Source organism: Tripterygium wilfordii, chromosome 9 (genome assembly GCF_013401445.1).
Source record: "Tripterygium wilfordii isolate XIE 37 chromosome 9, ASM1340144v1, whole genome shotgun sequence".
NCBI classification, from domain to species: domain Eukaryota; kingdom Viridiplantae; phylum Streptophyta; class Magnoliopsida; order Celastrales; family Celastraceae; genus Tripterygium; species Tripterygium wilfordii.
Window position 1 is genome coordinate 5,010,220 of NC_052240.1, and position 22,060 is coordinate 5,032,279.

At 36.2% G+C, this 22,060-nt stretch overlaps 1 protein-coding gene and 1 long non-coding RNA gene across 9 annotated transcripts; one reads left to right on the forward strand and one right to left on the reverse strand.

The window, feature by feature from the left end:
• The first annotated feature begins 458 nt into the window (after positions 1–458).
• On the forward strand, positions 459–8,220 carry LOC120005105 (pollen receptor-like kinase 3). Of its 7 annotated transcripts, XR_005469727.1 has the most exons (5): positions 463–829; positions 948–1,115; positions 1,216–1,356; positions 1,867–2,017; positions 4,233–4,369. XR_005469727.1 is itself a non-coding variant. In XM_038854572.1 (2 exons), exons 1-2 carry the CDS (start codon positions 2,666–2,668, stop codon positions 4,799–4,801), a joined length of 1,896 nt encoding a protein of 631 aa, XP_038710500.1. In that variant the 5' UTR covers positions 2,024–2,665; the 3' UTR covers positions 4,802–5,601. The 7 variants fall into 7 exon arrangements, 1 of the variants encoding a protein (XP_038710500.1); XR_005469730.1 differs by lacking the exon at positions 4,233–4,369 and adding an exon at positions 7,361–7,403 and having other exon boundaries at positions 459–1,115; XR_005469729.1 differs by lacking the exon at positions 4,233–4,369 and adding an exon at positions 8,133–8,220 and having other exon boundaries at positions 460–1,115.
• Positions 8,221–14,324: 6,104 nt separating this feature from the next.
• LOC120004841 lies at positions 14,325–15,115 on the reverse strand. Of its 2 annotated transcripts, none has more exons than XR_005469656.1 (3): positions 14,968–15,115; positions 14,589–14,722; positions 14,325–14,474 (listed from the first exon to the last, which is right to left on the reverse strand). It is a non-coding gene; the product is annotated as an uncharacterized LOC120004841 (long non-coding RNA). The 2 variants fall into 2 exon arrangements; XR_005469655.1 differs by having other exon boundaries at positions 14,325–14,505.
• Positions 15,116–22,060: the final 6,945 nt, after the last annotated feature.

Sequence of the window (22,060 nt, forward strand, 5' to 3'; positions counted from 1 at the left end):
CTACTTGCGATAATGGGCTGGGCTTTCCAAACAGTACCTAAGATGGGCCTCGTAGGTTGAGCAAGTAGTTGGGCCTTTTGAACCTTGGGTTCGTTTTGGGTAAACTACTTTCACACCAGCCCCGGCCCGCACTCACACTAGAAAGTGCGGAGACCGAGCGTTGAGCGCCGGGAAGAGTAAGCACTTGTTTCGCTCGCTCAGGTGGTCAGAACTCTCGATTACGCTTCTCATATTTGTCTTCTCTTTTTTTTTTGTTAACTTGGGTTTTTTTTTTCTTGTTCAATATTGCAAGTATATCAGTGTTTTATGTCTTGAATTACCTTTGGAGCAGCTGTTATGATTCATTTCCTGAAGGAGCTTCACCTGTGTCAATGACTTATTATGGGATTGTGGTAAAATTGAAGGATACTTGATGAAATTTCTGCTAATTGTCTATCGCTTAATATTATGGATAAATATGTAAAAGCCTTGGAATTGTTGATCTTCACTTGCATTTTACCACTGGAATACGTCTCTTTGGTTGCTGTTAATCTATGTATTCTCTACAACTAGTCTAGTTTCTCTAGTAAACATCTGGGATGAGTTATGAATTATCGTGAGTGCATAATTTGACTTCTAAAGCCTAGATGTATAGGTAGCAGATGGGCCAGGGAAAGGAAAGGAAGTGAAAATCTGACACTTTTATACAATGAAGGCCCGGGTCTATCTTTGAGAAAAACTCTTGTGATGCTATTACCGGAAAGGGATATGTTTTATTTCGTTGCGACTAGGTTTAAGTCTGTGTGCTCAGGTTGCTTACCTTGTAAAATCAAGCCTCTAATTTGTCAAGGTTTATGGATTCGAAAATGGTTTCCTTGTCTCATTCTCTATGCATGTCTTTTGTTTGGGCCAAAAACGCATTATGTCATTTTTGATGGTGATTTGTGTTGGTTATTTTCCTTGTTCAGTTTTCACAGATGACTGCTTGCAAAGGCTTATCAATAGTATTCACAGTTCACACAGGAGAGGAGCTATGTAGTTTGATGCATAGTCAGCGCATCTCCTGGCTTATATGGATCCGATCTGGAATGCAATCACCTTACATATCAAAGTGGCCTCAGGCCTTTAGCATTCGGGTATCTTTCATGATGCCTGGCTAACTGGCTTTCTTTTATAATGCTGACATAGACAGAGCTGAAATTCTAAGCATAGCTAGTCTTTGATCTTCCTTCACAGGCACAGCTATCATATGTTCCAACAAGTTTTAAGTATCGTGCAATGTTGAGGGCTCTGATATGGATTGGGATGTGAAGTGCACTGTCCTTGGAGGAATATTCTCAACAACCAAGATCTACATGTTCAAAGATATTTCTGCAGGTTTGTTATGTTTACTTATTTTTCCCTTTGGACTGTCAATTGTCTAAAGCTTCTTTTTTTTTATTTGATGCTCTTTCTAATCCCCCTCCCCCAAAATCATAGTCAATTGTTACAGTTCATCTGCCATAGTGCAATGATATCAGAAATGGTTATTGTTTGGTCATATAAGAAATTGTGAAGAATTCTGCCAGTAAGGAGAACAATGTGCTATCCCTCTTCTTTCTGGTCGTGAAGCTTCTTGTGCAATTTTTCAGTGAATAGAGAGGGTCTTGCCATTTCCGTTAAGATTTATCCTAATGACTTCACATCCAATAATTTTCATTTTCTGACATATTGTTGTGATAAATGGGCATTTTTTTGATGATTGTGCAAAAGACACTTTTGATCTGTAAAAGACCATCCAGGACGTAATCTCTCCAAATTTCCCCCCGCCTATCTGCTTTCATTTTACTTCAATAACAATGAGCCTTTTGGATCGGGGTTGAACCTTTAACAAAGTCTCTGTTTCAGGCGAAGTATCTGGTGGAATGTTGGTACAGGAATTGGAAGCTATTTGCAAGGATTTGTTAAGAGAACCTTTAGAATTGCTCGATGGATGATTTAAAGTATCTCAGTAGCAGGCATTTGTCCTCTGATTACTTGCCAGCAGTCCATTGATAAGGTATTCTCTGCCTTTTCTTTTAAATATTGTTGCCTCTTATTTGTGAGGAGCCCGTCGAAATTCCCCCATTACATTCGTTTTCGGATATTAATTTTTATTAGTAATTTTCGCTTACTGAGTTTTTTGCATGTCACATTGCATAACATACACGTGAATTTCATGAATTAGTCATTTAGTTGAAGGAAGGTGGGGTTTTCAGGTCTTTGATTTGGGTTTCTCTCTTTTTTTCTTTACTTTATTTGAATGACTTTGTCTTTTATAATATTCTTTTCTGAAGTGTGATTTAGATTGAATAATGTTTGCTATATGTATGTCAGCTTTTAAAAAAAAAAATTTAATCCTCTTTCCGCATATTTCGCTTCTCTTTTTATGTCAATGGTAAAGTTTTCTTGATGACTACTTGGGGGATCATTGGTTGTGCCTCTTTCTCTCCCCTCTCTCAGGATAAACTCTTTTCTCCCTCCTTCCCCTCTTCTCTCTCTGTCTCTCCAATCTTTTGCCTTCCAATTCTATTCTTAGAATTCTTTTGTAAATCTGCCAGCTCCATCACCATTCCTCTCTCAAAGCTACACAAAACATGACATAGCCTCTCAATCCCAAAAAGAAACAAAGAATTAGAGAATTACACAGTCTCTCCGAACAGCGGCAATGTCAGGCCCAGCAATGCCAATGGCCGCTGTTCGACTCCTCCTTCTCCACATCCTTATCATTATCTTCTTCTCCACTCCATCTCTCTCCGTATCTGACATCCAAGCCCTCCTCAAACTCAAGAAATCTTTCTCACCTGATGCATTAAAGTCTTGGGATCGAAGCTCATCTCCTTGCACGAACCAATGGGTTGGTGTCATTTGTTTCGATGGAATAGTTACTGGCCTCCATCTTTATGACTTGGGTCTCTCAGGAATGATCAATATTGAAGCCTTACAAGAAATTCAAGGCCTCAGAACCATCAGTTTTGGGAATAATACATTTTTAGGTCCAATACCAGAATTCAATAAGCTCGGTAAATTGAAGTCTCTGTTATTATCTTACAATCAATTCTCAGGCGAAATCCCTAATAATTACTTTGCTAATATGGCTTCCCTGAAGAAAGTTTGGCTTGATACCAACAAATTCACAGGGAAAATACCCGAGTCACTGATGCAGCTTCCACACCTTATGGAGTTGCACATTGAAGGCAACGAATTTTCTGGTCTAATTCCTCCATTGAAATACCCAAAATTGATGAGATCCCTCGACCTGTCACACAACAAACTTGAAGGAGAAATACCAGAAAGCCTTTCTAGTTTTAATGCTTCCTCGTTTGTTGGGAACAAAGGACTATGTGGGAAACCACTGGAAACGGTTTGCTCAGATATGGCAGCCAAGCCATTAGCTGCAGAAGTTGCAGAATCTCAAAGCATTGTCAATAATTCGAAGGTGGTTATTTTGGCTACTATAGCTGTTGTAGTGGTGGTATTCCTGGCTGTCTCATTCCTAAATGCGAGGCGCAGGGACGATGATTTCAGCGTACTGGGGAAAGAAAACCTCAACGATGTGGTAGAAGTACATGTGCCTGAGTCCACCATTAGGAGGCCTAGGGAGTCTAGCAGGATGGGAGACTCCCGTAAAGGAGACTCGAACCGGAGAGGGTCAACACATGGCAAGGGAGGGATGGGTGACTTATTAATAGTGAACGATGAAAAGGGTATATTTGGGTTGCCTGATTTGATGAAGGCGGCAGCAGAGGTTATTGGCAATGGCGGACTGGGTTCTGCATATAAGGCAGTGATGGTGAATGGGTTGTCTGTGGTGGTCAAGAGAATGAGGGAGATGAATAGGTTAAGTAGAGAGGCCTTTGACATTGAAATGAGGCGACTTGGAAGTTTGAGACACCCGAATGTTTTAACACCACTGGCTTACCATTATAAGAAAGAAGAGAAGCTAGTAATATCAGAGTACATGCCTAAAAGCAGCTTGTTATACGTCTTGCATGGTATGAGATTGTCGTCATCGTCCTATTTTGATTTCTATCAAACAACCATAGCATTGTCTCACATGACAAATTATATATGCTCACCATTGAAACAAATAGTTTTTATTAGCAAGTATAGCCTATACATACCTTGAAATTTCCAATTTTGAATGGGCAATTGATACTATTGGTTTAGTTTTTCCTAATTGATGATCACATAACAAACTTTTTCTTAACTATAAAAAGATGACATTCTTTCAGGTGATCGTGGTATTTGCCATGCTGAGCTGAATTGGCCTACTCGTTTGAAGATAGTCAAAGGCATTGTGCAAGGAATGGGCTTCTTGCATTCTGAATTTGCCTCCTATGACCTACCCCATGGAAATCTCAAGTCCAGCAATGTCCTTCTTGGTGATGATTACGAGCCACAACTCAATGACTATGCCTTTGATCCACTAACCAATCCAAACCATGCCGTGCAAGCTATGTTTGCTTACAAATCCCCTGAATATGTGCAATATCAGAAGGTTTCTCCTAAGTCAGATGTTTATTGTCTCGGAATCATCATTCTTGAACTCCTTACTGGGAAATTCCCTTCTCAATATCTTAGCAATAGCAAAGGGGGAACAGACGTGGTGCAATGGGTTCTATCAGCTATTCAAGAACATAAAGAGATAGAATTAATCGATCCAGAAATAGCTAACAATACAAATTCGTTTGGTCAGATGGTGAATCTACTCCAAATAGGGGCAGCTTGCATAGAAAGCAATCCTATACAGCGGCTAGATATGAGGGAAGCAATTAGAAGGATAGAAGAGATACAAGTATGAGGCATGCCCATGTATATGTTGTAGATTAGTGCAATTGACTTGCTAGGCGAGAAATACAAGGGTAGAAGAGGTTGTCATCCATGCTTCAGCGTTCAATATCCACCTCTCAGCTGGCTTTTGAAATGATACCAGGGCAGGGGAGCTTCTGCAATCAATTCTGGTTATGGAAAATGGTAACTCTTTTGACACTTCAAACTACCCAAATGAACACTTGCGCATAGGATTTCACAGGGGAACCAATACTGCTACATTTTTTAAAACTAGGAACAAAAGGAAACAAAGCTGGGAAAGAGCCAAGGCCGTGGACCCAAGTCATTTCATTTTGAAGAGAGTAGAATGCCAAGAAAAATGCAATACTGAAAGCTATATGCTAAATGAATTGGTGTTTGTGCTCTCTTCTTCAAAATGTGATGCTTGGATTCGCATTTTGAAGAAGTTCAGAGAGCATCATTTAAAGTTCAAAGTTATAGGAACACAGATTTTGGGTGTTGAAGCCTTCTTGTTTTTTTGGGAGGTCATGACCAGAGGAATGTCGTTTCAGACTATTTTTTTGTACAGTCAGGTGATATGAAAGAATATGAATATGATGACTCTGAATAACGATTCCTTCTTCATGTGGACTTTCTTCCTAGTTAGTTATCTAGAGGTGATATTTCTTTTCCTTCTGTTCCTGTAATTACAGATTTACAGTTGACTTTTTATGTTGGCAATTGACAATATTTTTGAGAATATTTTTAGTCTGACTATGCTCGAGTAAAGTTTTAGTTTAATCTTATAGGTATGATATATCTCTCTCTGCATTCTTAAACCGTTGTTCTATATACAACGATTCACTAAGAGTATGTGGTTTTTGGTTTTTGGATTAACTTGTGCAAATGTCCAAACATCGTTCTTTGTATTTTGGGGCAAAACTAGTTTTAGTTTTAGGCCTTTTAGGGCACATGTAACAGTTGAGAGAGTTGAATGTTCACCTTCCCAAGTACAATATCTCGCCTAATAGAAATGAACCCAAAATTGCAACAACCACCATGCTTAGAGGATTAAAAACAGTCACAAAACCAGGTCTTCTGCTCTTCATGATCACTCCTTTAATATATAATACGAAACCCCTGAACAGATGGATCACTCCTTTCATATCCCTCAAAACAAGAAAAACTTACAAATGCAATGTGTGTATATGTATATATAATAGAGTAGAGCTTTAGATTTTCTTACACCATAAACAACAGCTAACAATTTACAAATCCAAGTTTATAGCCCACGCACTCGCATTGCCTCATTCCATTGCCACGGCTAAAACCGTGCCTTCAATTACAATACCCATGAATGAAGCAAATCAAAGCTATGAGAGAGCTCAGCAGGGTACGATTTTAGCGTAATCGCCTACAAAAACCAAGTTAATGATAAGTATATATAGATGCTACCATAGCTGCCTAGATTAGAAATCTGAAGAATGAATAATCCATGCCAGCAGAAACACCCAATTGTGATTATCAGAGCACCCTTGATGGGGTCTTGTTTAGTTACTGAAGTCGTAGATTATGTCCATTTGTCCAAGGGGTTTTTTGGAAAAGTAGCACCTTTCAATAACATATTTGGAAAACTAACCCACTTCTTAAAAACATGAAATCTAACATTTTTTACAAAGGAATTGACACAAATACCCTGAAGATGAAGGAACGACATCGTTTTGGTTCAAAGGCCGACCTTCACTTCCCCGATATCCTTCACCTTCTTCTTTCTTCTTTCACGTTCTTTTTCGACGATTTTCGATAGTCTCCATTGTCGCATATCCTGTTATATACGATTTCATCACATTCGACCTGGTACAACATGGGTATGTATTATTTAATGTTGTATTTGTGGTTCGTTCAAGTAAGCAGTGATCACGGTTTGTGTTTAGGGTTTTAGTTTTTGCTGCTATAGGGTTTCCATATTTCATTAGCGTTTATGGGTTTAGGGTTCGAGTATGTTGTTAGTGGATTTGGGTATTATAGGTTGGTGTTCGAGTTTTATTGGTTGATGTTCGAGTATTATGGGTTGATGTTCGAGTTTTATGGGTTGACTATTCGGGTAAATAGATTATCATGTTTGAGGATTTGAGTTTGACTATTCTGTTCGAGTTAATACGTATGCTTGTCCGAGTAGTTGATTTCTTTTGTTCGAGTATTTGATTTTGACAGTTCGAGTAAGAAGTATTTTTGTTCGAGTATTTGATTTTGACTGTTTGAGTAATAAGTAGTCTTGTTTGAGTATTCGATTTCGACTGTTCGAGTACTAAGTAGTCTTGTTCGAGTTTTTGAGTTTGAATGTTTTGTTCGAGTAGATAAGTAGGCTTGTTCGAGTATTTGAGTTTGAATGTTCAAGTCAATATGTATGATTGTTCGAGTATTAGATTTCGGCTGTTCGAGTAAATATGGTTGTCTGTTAGCGTATTTGAGTTCGATTGTTCGAGTAAATATGTTTCCTGTTCGAGTATTGTAGTTTGACTGTTCGAGTAAATATGTTTGCCTATTGAAGTATTATTAATTTTGTATTTTAATTAATTGTCTCATACAGACTATCTGATAAGTGAGGAGCAACATTTCCTCGTCCGGATAACCTAACCACCTTTTCAAATATATCAATCGTTACCACTTCAATTAAATTGAAGTTGAATGAGGAGCAACTTGAGGTTTTTTAAGCAATCATGAACAACTGATGTACCAGCTTCTACTACGTCAAATTGTTTCTCCCCAGGGTGATTTTGGAGAAAGATTGCATTTCAATATTGGTGGAAAGAAGTGCATATTTGAAGATTTTGCGATTATCACCGAACTATTATGTACAGAATCTGTGCCCGATGAGTCAAATTTGGTTGATACATCTGTTAATAGGCTAAAATCCCTTTATTTTGAAGAAAAATGTGGAAAGGGCAAGGGTAAAGGGAAGGCAACCAATGTAAGCTGAGCTAAGCTGGAAGAGGCATTCGATAAATGTGATGATGCTCATGATGCTTTGAAGTTAGCGTTTGTGTATTTTGTTGAGTCTGTATTGATGCCTAGGGAGAGAAGAAATGCCATTAATATTCAATGGCTCCAACTTGTGGATGATTTAGATGCCTTCAACCAATATCCATGTGGAAACGTTTGCTACCAACGTACTGCTAGCTCTCTTGCATTTGCCATGGTTGGAAGGGCTGAAAAATACTTGAGTAAGGGTAAGTCAAAGGAGACGTACAACCTTTATGGAATGCCAATAGTACTGCAGGTAAAAAAAAAGATCATTCTATTTGTGTTCTCTTTATTATTTATTGTAATAATGGTTTACCATTTTATTTGATTATTTACAGATTTGGGCGTATGAAATTGTACCCATTATAGCCCAGAGGTATGCCACCAAATGTGGTGAAACACAGCCCAGAATGCTCATGTACTCAGCAAGGTTTTTAAAACCGGACCGGTCATCAAACCGGAAAAGTCTTCGGTTAAAGGTTCAAAGGTTCAACCGGGGTTCAAACCGGGTTCGAACCGGTTTTAACGTAATGAATTATTTATATATATTTATATTATATGCATATAATATATAAGAAAACTTCATAAAAATACAATATATTCAAATAAAGTACCATTTTAAACAAAGAAAATCTCATAGTCTAGTGGTTAAAGAATTTTTTAATGAACAAAAGGTCATGAGTTCAAACCTTACAAATAACAAAATTTCAAAAATATTTTATTAACTTTAATAAATGACCGAACCGGTTAAAACCGGCCCGGTTCTGACCAGTTCAATCGAAAATACCCCGATTCATCAATTACCGGTTCTAACACCTCAACCGAACCGGATAAGTGGCCGGTCACCGGTTGGACCGGTCCGACCGGCCGGTCCGATTTTCAAAACCTTGGTACTCAGGGAATCAAACCCCTACTTCAGATGACATCGTGTCAGATGTATTTGAACTTATAAAGGTTAGTGAGTTAAAATGTTTAATAATATTTGTTGTTCGGGTAGTTTTAGTCTTATGTTCGAGTGTTTGTAGTAACCTGTTCGAGTATTTGTTGTAACATGTTCGAGTATTTGTAGTTTTATAGTCAAGTATTCGTAGTAACATGTTCGAGTAGTTGTAGTTTGATGTTCGAGTATTTGTATTTTGGTGTTCCAATTTCACTCATCACTTTGTTTTTAATGCCAATAGATTGAGATTCATGATGCTCTAATGCCAACAGAGGCTGAGCTAGAGAAGGATTATGTTAGGGAGGTTATGAAGAGAATTAAGAAAAGAGAAATTAAAAGAGAGAGGAGAGAAGATGAAGAAGAGAAATAGAGAAAAGAGAGAAGAACCAAGAGAATGAGGGATTATAATGTTAATGTTGAAGAAAAAAGGAGAAGAGAAAAGAGAAAAGAACAAAGTGAATGAATGATCACATCGAACATGCACATGCACATAAAGCTGGAGGGAATTTGATATTGAAGGCCAAGTTTGATGCCATAGAGCAGAAGTTGGCAGAGCATGGTGCTCAACTTTTGGACATGAAAATGGAAATTACTGAAAGTGTTGATGGTTTTTTGAGACTATCAATGCAATTTACGAAGGTCTGGCAGTGTTAAATGCAAATTGGGAGAAAAAGGAGGATAAGGATCTCACCGGTCTGCGCATTAGGATGAGTAACTACAGCAACATCATCAACAAGATCATTAAAAGTGTGTGGGTTTATTTCATCACCTTCATCGACACCATATAATGGAATGTCATCATCATATTCATCATTAATATTATCTTCTTGACCCTGGCCATCTCTAACATCATCAAAATCTTCTTTGAATTGGCTTAAACTAGGAAAATCATCAATCCAATTTCTGGCACATCCAACAAAAGGTTGAATTTCAGGAACATAACTTGCATCTTGCGAATTTAACTATTGATGCTCTTTTAGTCTGACTGTTATACATAGTGGGGTACCCCGGTTTTCGTGAAACGTCAGGTCATGGTGCATCATCGTTCTGTCGTATGAAGAATTGCAAGTTATAGTCATTGCTAACAACCAACGATTCCATATGGAAATGCGTGTTATATACAAATTTCATGACCAACTCATTCAAAGTTCAATTAATTCTCGTAATCTTGTATATTTTCTCCAAAAAATACTCATAGGAAATTGACTCATTCACCACAAAACCTTTCCCAGTACCACCAATGAATTTGTAAATTCCTCCTGAAAATTCCTAATCTCCGCCGTATATAACAACAATGTCAACCACACCCATTCCTGTAAAAGAAAATTGTAAGAACTTTACAACTCGAACAGACATCATAAACCACTCGAACATATGGCATCAAACACTCGAACATACGTAACAAACTACTCGAACATATGTTAACAATTACACAAACAGATTAAATCAATTAATCGAACAAAAATAATAAACACTCGAACTCGAACATATATAATAGAATACTCGAATATATATAATAGAATACTCGAACATATATCATCAAACACTCGAACATATGGTATCATCAAATACTCGAACATATGTAACAAAACACTCGAACATATATAATAGAATACTCGAATAGATATCTTCAAATACTCGAACATATGTAATAGAATATTGGAACAAATATCATCAAACACTTGAACATATATAATAGAATGCTCGAACATAAACACTCGAACATATATAATAGAAAACTGGAACAAATATCCTAAAACACTTGAACATATATAACAGAACACTCGAACATATATCGTCAAACACTCGAACAAATATCATAAACACTCGAACATATATCATAAACTCTCGAATAGATATCATAACAGTCGAAAAGATATCATAAACACTCGAACAGATATCCTAAAATACTCGAAAATATATAATAAAATACTTGAACAATATTTAAATACTATTATCTTGAGAAAAGTGATTACCCTTATGTTTAATGATTATTAGTTGAATCTTTTCCGATTTTCTATGTTTATCTTTTCAAAACGCATGGGAGACCTTTGACCTTTAATGTTTAATATTAATTATGAAGTTTCGATTTCTGAAATGCATTCAATACAGTGGAGTTAATACTCAGGAATATTCCTATATATATTGCACAATCTATATGAAAGATAAAGATCAACCCAAAAGAAAAATCTCATTTTTCTATAATATGACATCCTCTCGAAGTTCTATGAAGAAGGAACTGGAGGAGGCATACGAAGACCTTGAAGATCACAAAGCTAAGATTGCAAAGCTTACTAAAGCTCTGCTATCTGCTGGGAGTTCATTGTCCCAGCTCTATGAACTAGCTGAGAAGCGAGCTATGGAGCAGGACACCCATAAACTCCAGGACTCTTCCTTGATCTATCTGTTTTGATCAAGAAGGTTTTAGATAAAATACTCGAACATATATCTCATAATACTCAAACATATATCACATAATACTCGAACATATGTAACAAAATATTTGAACATATATTCAATAATACTCGAACATATGTAACAAAATACTCGAACGTATCTCCAATAATACTCGAACATATCTTCGAATCATTTAAGTTCAAATTTAATTTTGAGAATTTTAAGAGTTCGAGGAGTAACCGTTTCAGCTTCCCCACTTTCTTTTAAGACGAGGAGCCTGAAGACCCTATCGTGACATATTCACTGTATGTGAGGAGTTATATACAGAAAACACTCAGAACTCCGTTGAAGGGTTGAAAGAACTACTGAAGGAATCTGAAAGGAACCTTCAGAACGAATATGAACGTAACAAGTCCTACGCGAATGTGCAATCATGAAGATGTAATCATGGAAGCACCATCTCTGAAATGCCCCTTATCACTTGCAGCGACACTATGAACATGTCCATTAGTCCATGGAGCATACAAGTGTTTTCCTTTGAATAAAGACATTATCATGGCTCCTCCAATGGTCACCATTGTCCCGACAATTTTCACATGGCTAGAAAGCCTTTTAATTTGGATCATTGGGTTGCATGTACACACACATAAAAATACAAATAAAGCAATAACATAAAACCACAAATAAAAATTATGAATTTTTATATGATGAGTTCATGATTTACAAATATAGACAACAAACATAAAAAATACATTAATAGTACTTCATATCAATAACACCAAAATACAAAGAGAAAATTGAGTTATTTATGTCATAGGTTCAAGACTTCCGAATATAGACCGCAAAGACAAATATTTTAGATGAATTTTTTTATATCAGACGTCCATGATTCACGAATATGAAACACATCAAATCAACAAGACAGTCAACAACCAACGAAAAGAAAAAACATAATTGTAATTCAGAAACATAAGAATTTTAAGAGTTCGAGGAGTAACCATTTTAGCTTCCCCACATTCTTTTAAAATAACTACCCACTTATTTGAACATTGTGCCTTCATCTTTAAATAGGACATAGGAAGAAACTGTTGAAGGTCATCCTTTATCCTCTTCAAAAATCAAAGATCACCCATCTCGAACGAAAATGAGTTCTTCTCTTCCAACTACTGCAAAGAGAGCAATAAACGAGGAGGAAAACACCATTCCCCCGAAAGAAAGCAGAGATTGAAGACTCGTCTTCTTCAAAGAAGACAGGGATCTAAGAGAAAGGTTCCACTTACATAAACAACGAGGAGCCTGAAGACCCTATCGTCGACATATTCACTGTATCAGAGGAGTTATATAGACAAAACCCTCAGAACTCCATTGAAGGGTTGAAAGAACTACTGAAGGAATCCGAAAAGAACCTTCAGAACTAATATGAACGTAACCAGTTCTACACGAACGTGCAATCGTGAAGATGCAATCATGGAAGCGCCCTCTTTGAAATGACCCTTATCACTTGCAGCGACACTATGAACATGTCCATTAGTCCATGGAGCATACAACTATTTTCCTTTGAATAAAGTCATTATCATGGCTCCTCCAATGGCCACCATTGTCCCAACAATTTTTACTTGGCTAGACAACCTTTTAATTTGGATCATTGGGTTGCATGTACACACACATAAAAATACAAATAAAGTAATAACACAAAACCACAAATAAAAATTATGATTTTTTATATGATGAGTTCATGATTCACAAATATAGACCACAAACACAAACAATACATTAATAGTACTTCATATCGATAACACAAAAATACAAAGAGAAAATTGAGTTATTTATGTCATAGGTTCAAGACTTCTGAATATAGACCTTAAAGACAAATATTTTAGTTGAATTTTTTTATATCACACGTTCATGATTCACGAATATGAACCACATCAAATCAAGAAGACTGTCAACAACCAAGCAAAAGAAAAAACAGAATTGTAATTCAGAAATATAAAAATTTTAAGAGTTCGAGGAGTAACTGTTTTAGCTTCCCCACGTTCTTTCAAAATGACTACCCACTTATTTGAACGTTGTTCCTTCATCTTTAAATAGGACATAGGAAGAAACTCTTTAAGGTCATCCTTTATCCTCTTCAAAAATCAAATATCACCCATCTCGAACTAAAATGAGTTATTCTCATCCAACTCCTGCAAAGAAAGCAATAAATGAGGAGGAAAACCCCATTCCTCCGAAGAGAGCAAAGATTGAAGACCCGTCTTCTTCAAAGAAGACAGGGACCCAAGAGAAAGGTTCCACATACACGAACAACGAGGAGCCTGAAGACTCTATCATCGACATATTCACTGTATCTGAGGAGTTATATAGACAAAACCCTCAGAACTCCATTGAAGGGTTGAAAGAACTACTGAAGGAATCCGAAAGGAACCTTCAGAACGAATATGAACGTAACCAGTCCTACACGAACGTGCAATCATGAAGATGCAATCATGGAAGCACCCTCTCTGAAATGTCCCTTATCACTTGCAGCGACACTATGAACATGTCCATTAGTCCATGGAGCATACATGTGTTTTCCCTTGAATAAAGTCATTATCATGGCTCCTCCAATGGTCACCATTGTCCCAACAATTTTTACTTGACTAGACAGCCTTTTAATTTGGATCATTGGGTTGCATGTACACACACATAAAAATACAAATAAAGCAATAACACAAAACCACAAATAAAAATTATGATTTTTTATATGATGAATTCATGATTCACAAATATAGACCACAAACACAAAAAATACATTAATAGTACTTCATATCAATAACACAAAAATACAAAGATAAAATTGAGTTATTTATGTCATAGGTTCAAGACTTTTGAATATAGACCGCAAAGACAAATATTTTGGTGGAATTTTTTTATATCAGAGGTTCATGGTTCACGAATATGAACCACATCAAATCAAGAAGGCAGTCAACAACCAAGAAAAAAAAAACATAAGTGTAATTAGAAATATAAGAATCAATCTTCAATAACAAAAGGTATAGCAAAAACAAAACGAGCTGAAGTGTTGCTACAATAAATGTTGCAAATTTAAAGGAAAAGGAGGAACTCCAAGGGAAATGAGAGGGGAAGAATGATTTGTGAGCTTTCATAAGGTAAATTATTGACCTCACACACACACCAAAAAAACCTCCCAATAACCCATAAGGAGCATGCACATAAATCCATCATTTAGAAAGATATGATGTATCATCTTAAAGTTCGAGACTCAATGTTATGTTATGAAGATGAAGAGGAATAATGAACTTGAAAAGCTGCCAACATAAATTGAAGAGAGTCCACAGAGAATCTGTAGGAACAACAATGGAGTCAAGAAAGGCCTAAAAATAGGACACATAGAATGAAATAATTAGTTGCAAGTCCATACATGATAATTATCAATAAAATATGATAATTATGTTACCATGGATTTGAAAATGCCCCTTCTTTACATGGGTTACTTGGATAAAAAGTGTTGCTATTGGTACACCTGCAGACTATTACCTTCTTAGGTTTTATATTAAAATCCCATAAGCTGGGACCAAGCATGTATGTAACCTGAACATGATTATACAAAGGTTCAAATAAATTACAACGGCGAGATAAAATGAAAAGAGATAAGGTTCTGGTTCATACTATCAAATAATATTCTCCTTGCTTTCCTTTATAATGCACTTGCAGCACTCCATGACTACCACCAAGGGTGCTGTCTAATTTTTTTTTAAACCCTCAAAACAGTTTTTTAATGCATTAGACTGTCAAAACATGATCTAAAACTTTCAATGTGAATGAAAGATACATACTTGTACATTTCCCACTCATATGGAGGACGATCATTATAGCCTTTGCTGTTCCTGCAAGTCTTCTGCCAGCTTTTGTCCATTATGCTGATATTCTTGGCATGCTTCTGTAGATATGGTAAGTCCAGGAGGCACTAATAACCCAATGCTTGTCATCTCTGCCAGATTTGCTCCCTTTCCTCCCAACTACAATGCATATGAGAAATATCAAAGAAAGAAACTGGAGAAAATTAGTAGGACACATATCTGAGTAAATCAAAGAAATCAATCACTAATTAGCCCAGAACATTAATAGGACACAATAAAAATACAGATGAAACTACAGAGAGACAAATCAACATAACTAAAAATCTATAATCAAAGCTAGAGTTTAGGGCGTGATCATTGTATAGCATGGGAGTTCTTTCTATGACTCTATCTCATCATACCAGCACAGAGTGCTTTTCACTCCCTTGCAGCAAACGTGTCAATTTTTAAGCCCCAAAAACAATCACAAAAAAGATTCGGAGTGTGCCATAGAGAACATAGGAAGCTGAGAAACAAAGATACAAACAGAAAACAGGAAGAAATCACAAGCTGAAGAAGAAAGCGAGACGTGCCCATGATTTCGAGATCCATGATCCACGAAGACACATGTTTATCTTCAAATTCAACAACTTTTGAAAACCCAAAGCTGAACTTGTTCCCAATATTCACAATTTTTTATATCCTCTCTGTCTAAACCCACGAACACAATAGATCACAATCCGTGCTCACCAAACTTGCGTGGAACTAAACTAAAGAAAAGAAGACGTAAATTAAATTCAGAAAACAGCAAATCATAGTCCCTGCTCTAATACTGGATTACAAACAATCTTGAATCAATAAGTACTTGCATGTGCTCAGCGGAAGTGGCAACTGGCAAGCATACGCACTGGTCAAGTGTTAGTATGATTTTGGATTATATAATAAGGTCATTTGAATTAAACAGAGGTTATGAAATAAACTAACCGGCGTAGAACCCAAATTTATTGATTACCCTCCTACGGTCCTACCCTTCTCTGTTTGCATGTTTTGTCTATGTTAGACAATATTGTAAGAAAAAAATCAAATATATTTTGTGTCTGCTACCCCGTACCCCACACCACATACAAATCAATCCACTTTAATGAAGGCAACGATGAGGGCTTTGATGATACAGATAAAAAAAAAGAAAGAAGAAGAGTACATTGAGGCAAGAACGTGTGCCAACCAGAGTCCCAGTCACACTGATAACAGAAAAAATATTGAACTGAACCGAAAAGATATTACAGATAAAGAAAGTTAAAAAAAATGGCACAGGAGAAGAGAAGAAAATAAACAACCTTTCGCAGTAATCTGATAATATGCACCCAAAGCAAATGTAAGAGGAAGCGAACGTACCATAGCATTTGAGTTTGGCTTCGCAGAGGTCGATGGTCGGTTCCTGTTATCAATAATATCAAAAGAGATCTCCTTTGAGTTAAAGGTTCTATGGTCTCTCTTTCAAGATACACACATGATGGACATGGGAAGCATCATAAAAATCTACCTAAGATGACCACAATAAACACAGGAAGATGAATTTGGGGCAAATCAATTTAACTAAACAATTTGAAGTCGAGACATAAATAGAACATCCATTCCAGAGAGAAAATCAAACTTCACTTCTAGAAGACCACGACAATTTTGTCAGGTTCAGCTAAATATAAACAAACAAAAGCTATAAAATTCAAACTTTAATTTCATACACATATCCTCGTATTCCACTTCCTTTGCTTTTTTGCTTTAGATGCTAACTTAATCTGATTTTCGAACCCACCCGCATAGAAAACCAGCTAACAACCACCCAGCATCATACGCAACCTCAACAAAAAAAAATGAAAGGAGGGAATTAGTAAAGAAAAATCTTATAGGGCATGATACTCAGAAAAGTAAGAGCAGAGTTCATAGTAAACGGAGTCATAACAGTAAGGTACATACATGGTATTTAAAGAGGGAGCCATTGGAGGAACGAAGATCGGCATACCGGTCGCAGCTTTATTATATTTTTTTGCACTAATATCTGCTGCTTCACCAGATATTAGTGCAAAAGTGATTGATGTCAGGGAACCGTGGAGAATCTGGAGATGCATGAACCGCACTGGCAGAGATGCACGAATTGGAGTGGGGCTGCACCGAGGATGGACGACGACGTTTTGTGCAAGAGTAATAGATAGTAGTAGATAATTGATTGATTGATGATTGATGATTGATTGAATATTGAATCATTGATGCAAGAGTACTAGGATCTTATGTGTCAAATCAGACCAGTAAAGAAAGGTATTGGTATATTCATCTACTGTTTCCAGTTGAGTACTATTACTGTTCTGTATAATCTTGTGTTGTGGCACTTTCTAGTCCAAATGATGCGTGGAAGTTTATAATTTGTCCTGTATTGACTGTATAAGTTAAAATGTCACATAAATAAATATGTTTCTTTGTAAGATGAAGCTATTTAATTTTTGTTCGGCTTAAATGTATTCCTTGCTTGTGCTTATTTTATTGTATTTTAAATTTCTCATGCATATGACTTTATTACATGCAGCAATGTTTTTTTTTTTTTTTTTTTTTTAATTTTAGGATGGCATGAATTGGTTCATAATTTTGGATCCGATGCTGTTAGGTACTTCTTCCCGGGGTCGAATTTGGTAGTGATGGGGGCTATTCAAATACTTTCTTGCAAAGTGATTCTATTTATGATAATATAGTTTAAGCATTTGGAAATTTTGAGCAGATGGTCAATTATGTAAACACTTGCAGTATGAGCATACATGATAATGACACTCCAACAACTCTATTGTCTATTATTTCTCGAATTTTAAGGAAAATACATAACTCTATTTCTCGAATTTTAAGGAAAATACGTATCGCCGTGGCATCACACTTTAGGTTTCTGTTGAATCGGTGTGTTGCCGTGTCGATCTCTGATGGTGGTGGTTCATCCTTACTCTTGCCCCATAAAACTAGGCATAAACCTGTTATGACTATAAAGGTACCCAGAATCCTACAAAAAAAAAATGTGTTTATATCAAAGACTTTATATAAAAACTTTAAAAAATTATGAGAGCCAATGACAAAAATTCATACCTTCCTAGGAATAATTCTTCATGTAAGAGGAACAATCCTAGTATGGCGACCACCACCATGCTTATTGGATTAGACGCACTCACGAAAATTGGACCCCTCAGCTTTCCAAGCAACGCCATAACATAATATCCCACCCCAGAGTAAATTCCCTTTAAAAAAAAAAATTTCATGCAAGCACCCTCTTTGAAATGTCTCTTATTACTTGCAACAACACTATGAACATGTCCATTAGTCCATAGAATATGCAAGTGTTTTCCTTTGACTAGAGTCATTATCAAGGCTCCTCTAATCGTCAACATTGTCCCAACGATTTTTCTTTGGCCAGACAGTTTCTTAATTTGGATAATTAGGATGCATGTACACACACAAAAAAAAATAGAACTAAAGCAATAACATAAAAACACAAATAAAAATTATGATTTTTTATATGATGAGTTCATGATTCACAAATATTTACAACAAACACAAAAAATACATTAATTGTGCTTCATATCAATAACACAAAAACACAAAGAAAAAATTGAGTTATTTATGTCATGGGTTCAAGACTTCGAATATAGACCGCAAACATAAATATTTTGGTGATATTTTTTTTCTGTCAAAGGTTCATGATTCACAAATATGAACCACAAACAGAAAAACATAACTAGAGTGTGGAGGTTGTGCATGAACAACAATTCTTCATGTAAAATGAAGAATCCTAGGATTGTGACAGCCATCACGCTTATAGGATTTGAGGCATTGACAAAACTGGACCTCTCATTTTTATAAGTAATGTCATAATATAATAACCAGCCCGAGAATATATTCTCTTGAAAAAAAGAATTCAACATTTTTTAAAAAAGTTACGAAGAAAAGCTAATACAATTGATGTGACTGGCCCCTTTTCAATGTTAAAGCAAGTACAAAGCTTTCTACCATCCCCATTATGCATTGCAAAGCTACAAGAGAGAGCTTCGCTGGGTATGATTTTAGTACATATGCCTACAAAACACTCGATAATGTATACATTAGAAGATAATGCAGCATTATCTTGCATGAAGAATGTATAAAGTTAAAGAAACTATTCAGTACTTGCACAAGTAGTAAACTAGAAGCGATAACACATGAAGATACAATCACGGAAGCACCTACATTGAAATGTCCCTTATCACTTGCAGCAACGCTATGAACATATCTATTAGTCCATGAAACATGCAACTGCTTTCCTTTAACTAGAGTCATTATCATGGCTCCTCTAATGGTCACTATTGTTCCAACGATTTTTGTCTAGCCAGACAGCCTCTTAATTTGGATCATTTTTTTTTTTGAAAGGTCAGAGACCGCAGATATATTCATGTACTCACCAACTGAGTAGACGAAATGGAGGCCATTATAGGCACTCGGGCCACCATATAAGTGGAATACAGCCAGCAAAAAACAAATGGATTAAATACAAAACATGCACACAAATAAAAAAACAACATATAATGCAAAATTATACTTCACGATAAGATCTCCTCCCTTAATTCTTGGTTGCAAGAAATTTTGTCCATCTGAACAACATTCTGTACCAAAAGAGGCGTGTCTTCAATCCAAACCTTCAAACCTTGTGTATGAAATGAGTAGCGAGCCATCTCATGGACAACCATGTTGGCTGACCCTTTTGCAAAGATAAATTTCCAGCTCGTGAAATATTGAACTAGCCATTTAATCTCCATCACCACCGAACTCCATACATGTAAATTCAGCTCCCCACCATTAATGGCTGACACTATAGTTGCAGCATCTCCTTAAAAAACTACATTCTTAAAGCCCAAATCCAAAGCTAAGTTAACTGCGAATAATGCTGCTATCACCTCAGCCGAAGTAGGAGCCAATAAGGATTCTCTCACTAATGAACCACAAGCTAACACATCTCCCACTGTATCTCTATAAATAGCACCAAATCCAGTCCTATTCAATTGAGAATGCGTATATGCATCCCAATTCACCTTAATGGTATTACTAGGTGGGCTTCTCCAAATCTGTACCATATCTTGATCATTAGCCAATCTTGGTAATGATCTCTCCATTCCCATTTGCACACTATAGAATTCTTCAGCTGTTAAAATATCCTATTGGAGTGTGGAGGCTATGCACGAACAACATTTCTTCATGTAAAATGAAGAATCCTAAGATTGTGACAGCCACCATGCTTATAGGATTTGAGGCACTGACAAAAACTGGACCTCTTATCTTTCCAAGTAATGTCATAATATAACCAGCCCCAGAATACATTCCCTTGAAATTTTTTTTTTTTTTTAAAAAAGTTACGAAGAAAAGCTAATGCAATTGATGTAACTTACCCCATATACAAAAACCACCAATTGGATCTTTTTTTATGTATAAACCAGGCGGAATACTTACCCCATTTCAATGCCAAAGCAAGTACAAAGCTTTCTACCATCCCCATTGTGCATTGCAAAGCTACAAGCGAGAGCTTTTCTGGGTATGATTTTAGTACATATGCCTGCAAACACCCATTAATATATACATTAGAAGATAATGTCAGCATTATCTTGCAAGAAGAATGTATAAATTTAAAGAAACTATTCATTACTTGCACAATCAGGAAACTAGAAGCGATAAGCATCCTCTTTGAAATGTCCCTTATCGCTTGCAGCAACACTATGAACATGTCTATTAGTCCATGGAACATGCATGTGCTTTCCTTTGACTAGAGTCATTATCATGGCTCCTCTAATAGTCACCATTGTCCCAACGATTTTGGTTTGGCTAGACAACCTCTTAATTTGGATCATTAGGATGCATGTATACACACATATAAAAATACAAATAAAGCAATAACATAAAAACACAAATAAAAATTATGATTTTTTATATGATGAGTTCATAATTCACAAATATAGATCACAAACACAAAAAATACATTAATAGTACTTCATATCAATAACACAAAACACAGAGAAAAAATTGATTTATTTATGTCATGGGTTCAAGAATTCCGAATAAAGACCACAAACACAAATATTTTGGTGGATTTTTTTTCCCTATCAGAGGTTCATGATTCAAGAATATGAACCACAAACACAAAAACATAACTAGAGTATGAAGGTTGTGCACGAACTCTACATATCTCCATGATGATTTGCATCACATGTTTACTCTAGGTTTCTCTTGAATTGGTGCTGCCGTGTCAGTTTTTGATTGTTGAGTTTGATCCTTGCTCTTACCCCATAAGACCGGATATAAACCTATTATGATGATAGAGACACCTAGAATCTTATAGAAAGATGTGTTTATGGCTAAGGTTATATCATGCATAACAGAGGCTTAAAGTTAAAATATAGTCAAATGAACATCAATGGCAGACGTACTCATGTACATACCTTCCCAACAACAATTCTTCATGTAAAATGAAGAACCCTAGGATTGTGACAACCACCATGCTTATAGGATTTGAGGCACTAAAAAAAAATGGACCTCTCATTTTTCCAAGTAGTGTCATAATATAATAACCAGCCCTAGAATATATTCCCTTCAAAAAAAATTTCAATTTTTTTTAAAAAAAAGTTACGAAGAAAAGCTAATGCAATTGATGTGACTTACCCCATATGCATCAATCACCAATTGGATCCTTTGTTTATGTATAAACCAGGTGGAAGACTTGCCCCATTCCAATGCCAAAGCAAGTACAAAACTTTCTACCATCCCCATGGTGCATTACAAAACTACACGAGAGAGCTTTGCTGGGTATGATTTTAGTACATATGCCTCCAAAACATCCATTAATGTATAAATTAGAAGATAATGCCAGCATTATCTTGCATGAAGAATGCATAAATTTAAAGAAATTATTCATTACCTACATAATTAGGAAACTAGAAGCGATAACACATGAAAATGCAATCATGGAATCACCCTCTTTGAAATGTCCCTTGTTAGTTGCAGCAACACTATGAACATGTCCATTAGTCCATGGAATATG

Coding starts and splice junctions, on each gene's coding strand:
- LOC120005105 (XM_038854572.1), top strand. CDS start 2,666: ATGTCAGGCCCAGCAATGCCAATGGCCGCTGTTCGACTCCTCCTTCTC. Junction 3,993..4,232: donor CTTGTTATACGTCTTGCATG/GTATGAGATTGT, acceptor ACATTCTTTCAG/GTGATCGTGGTATTTGCCAT.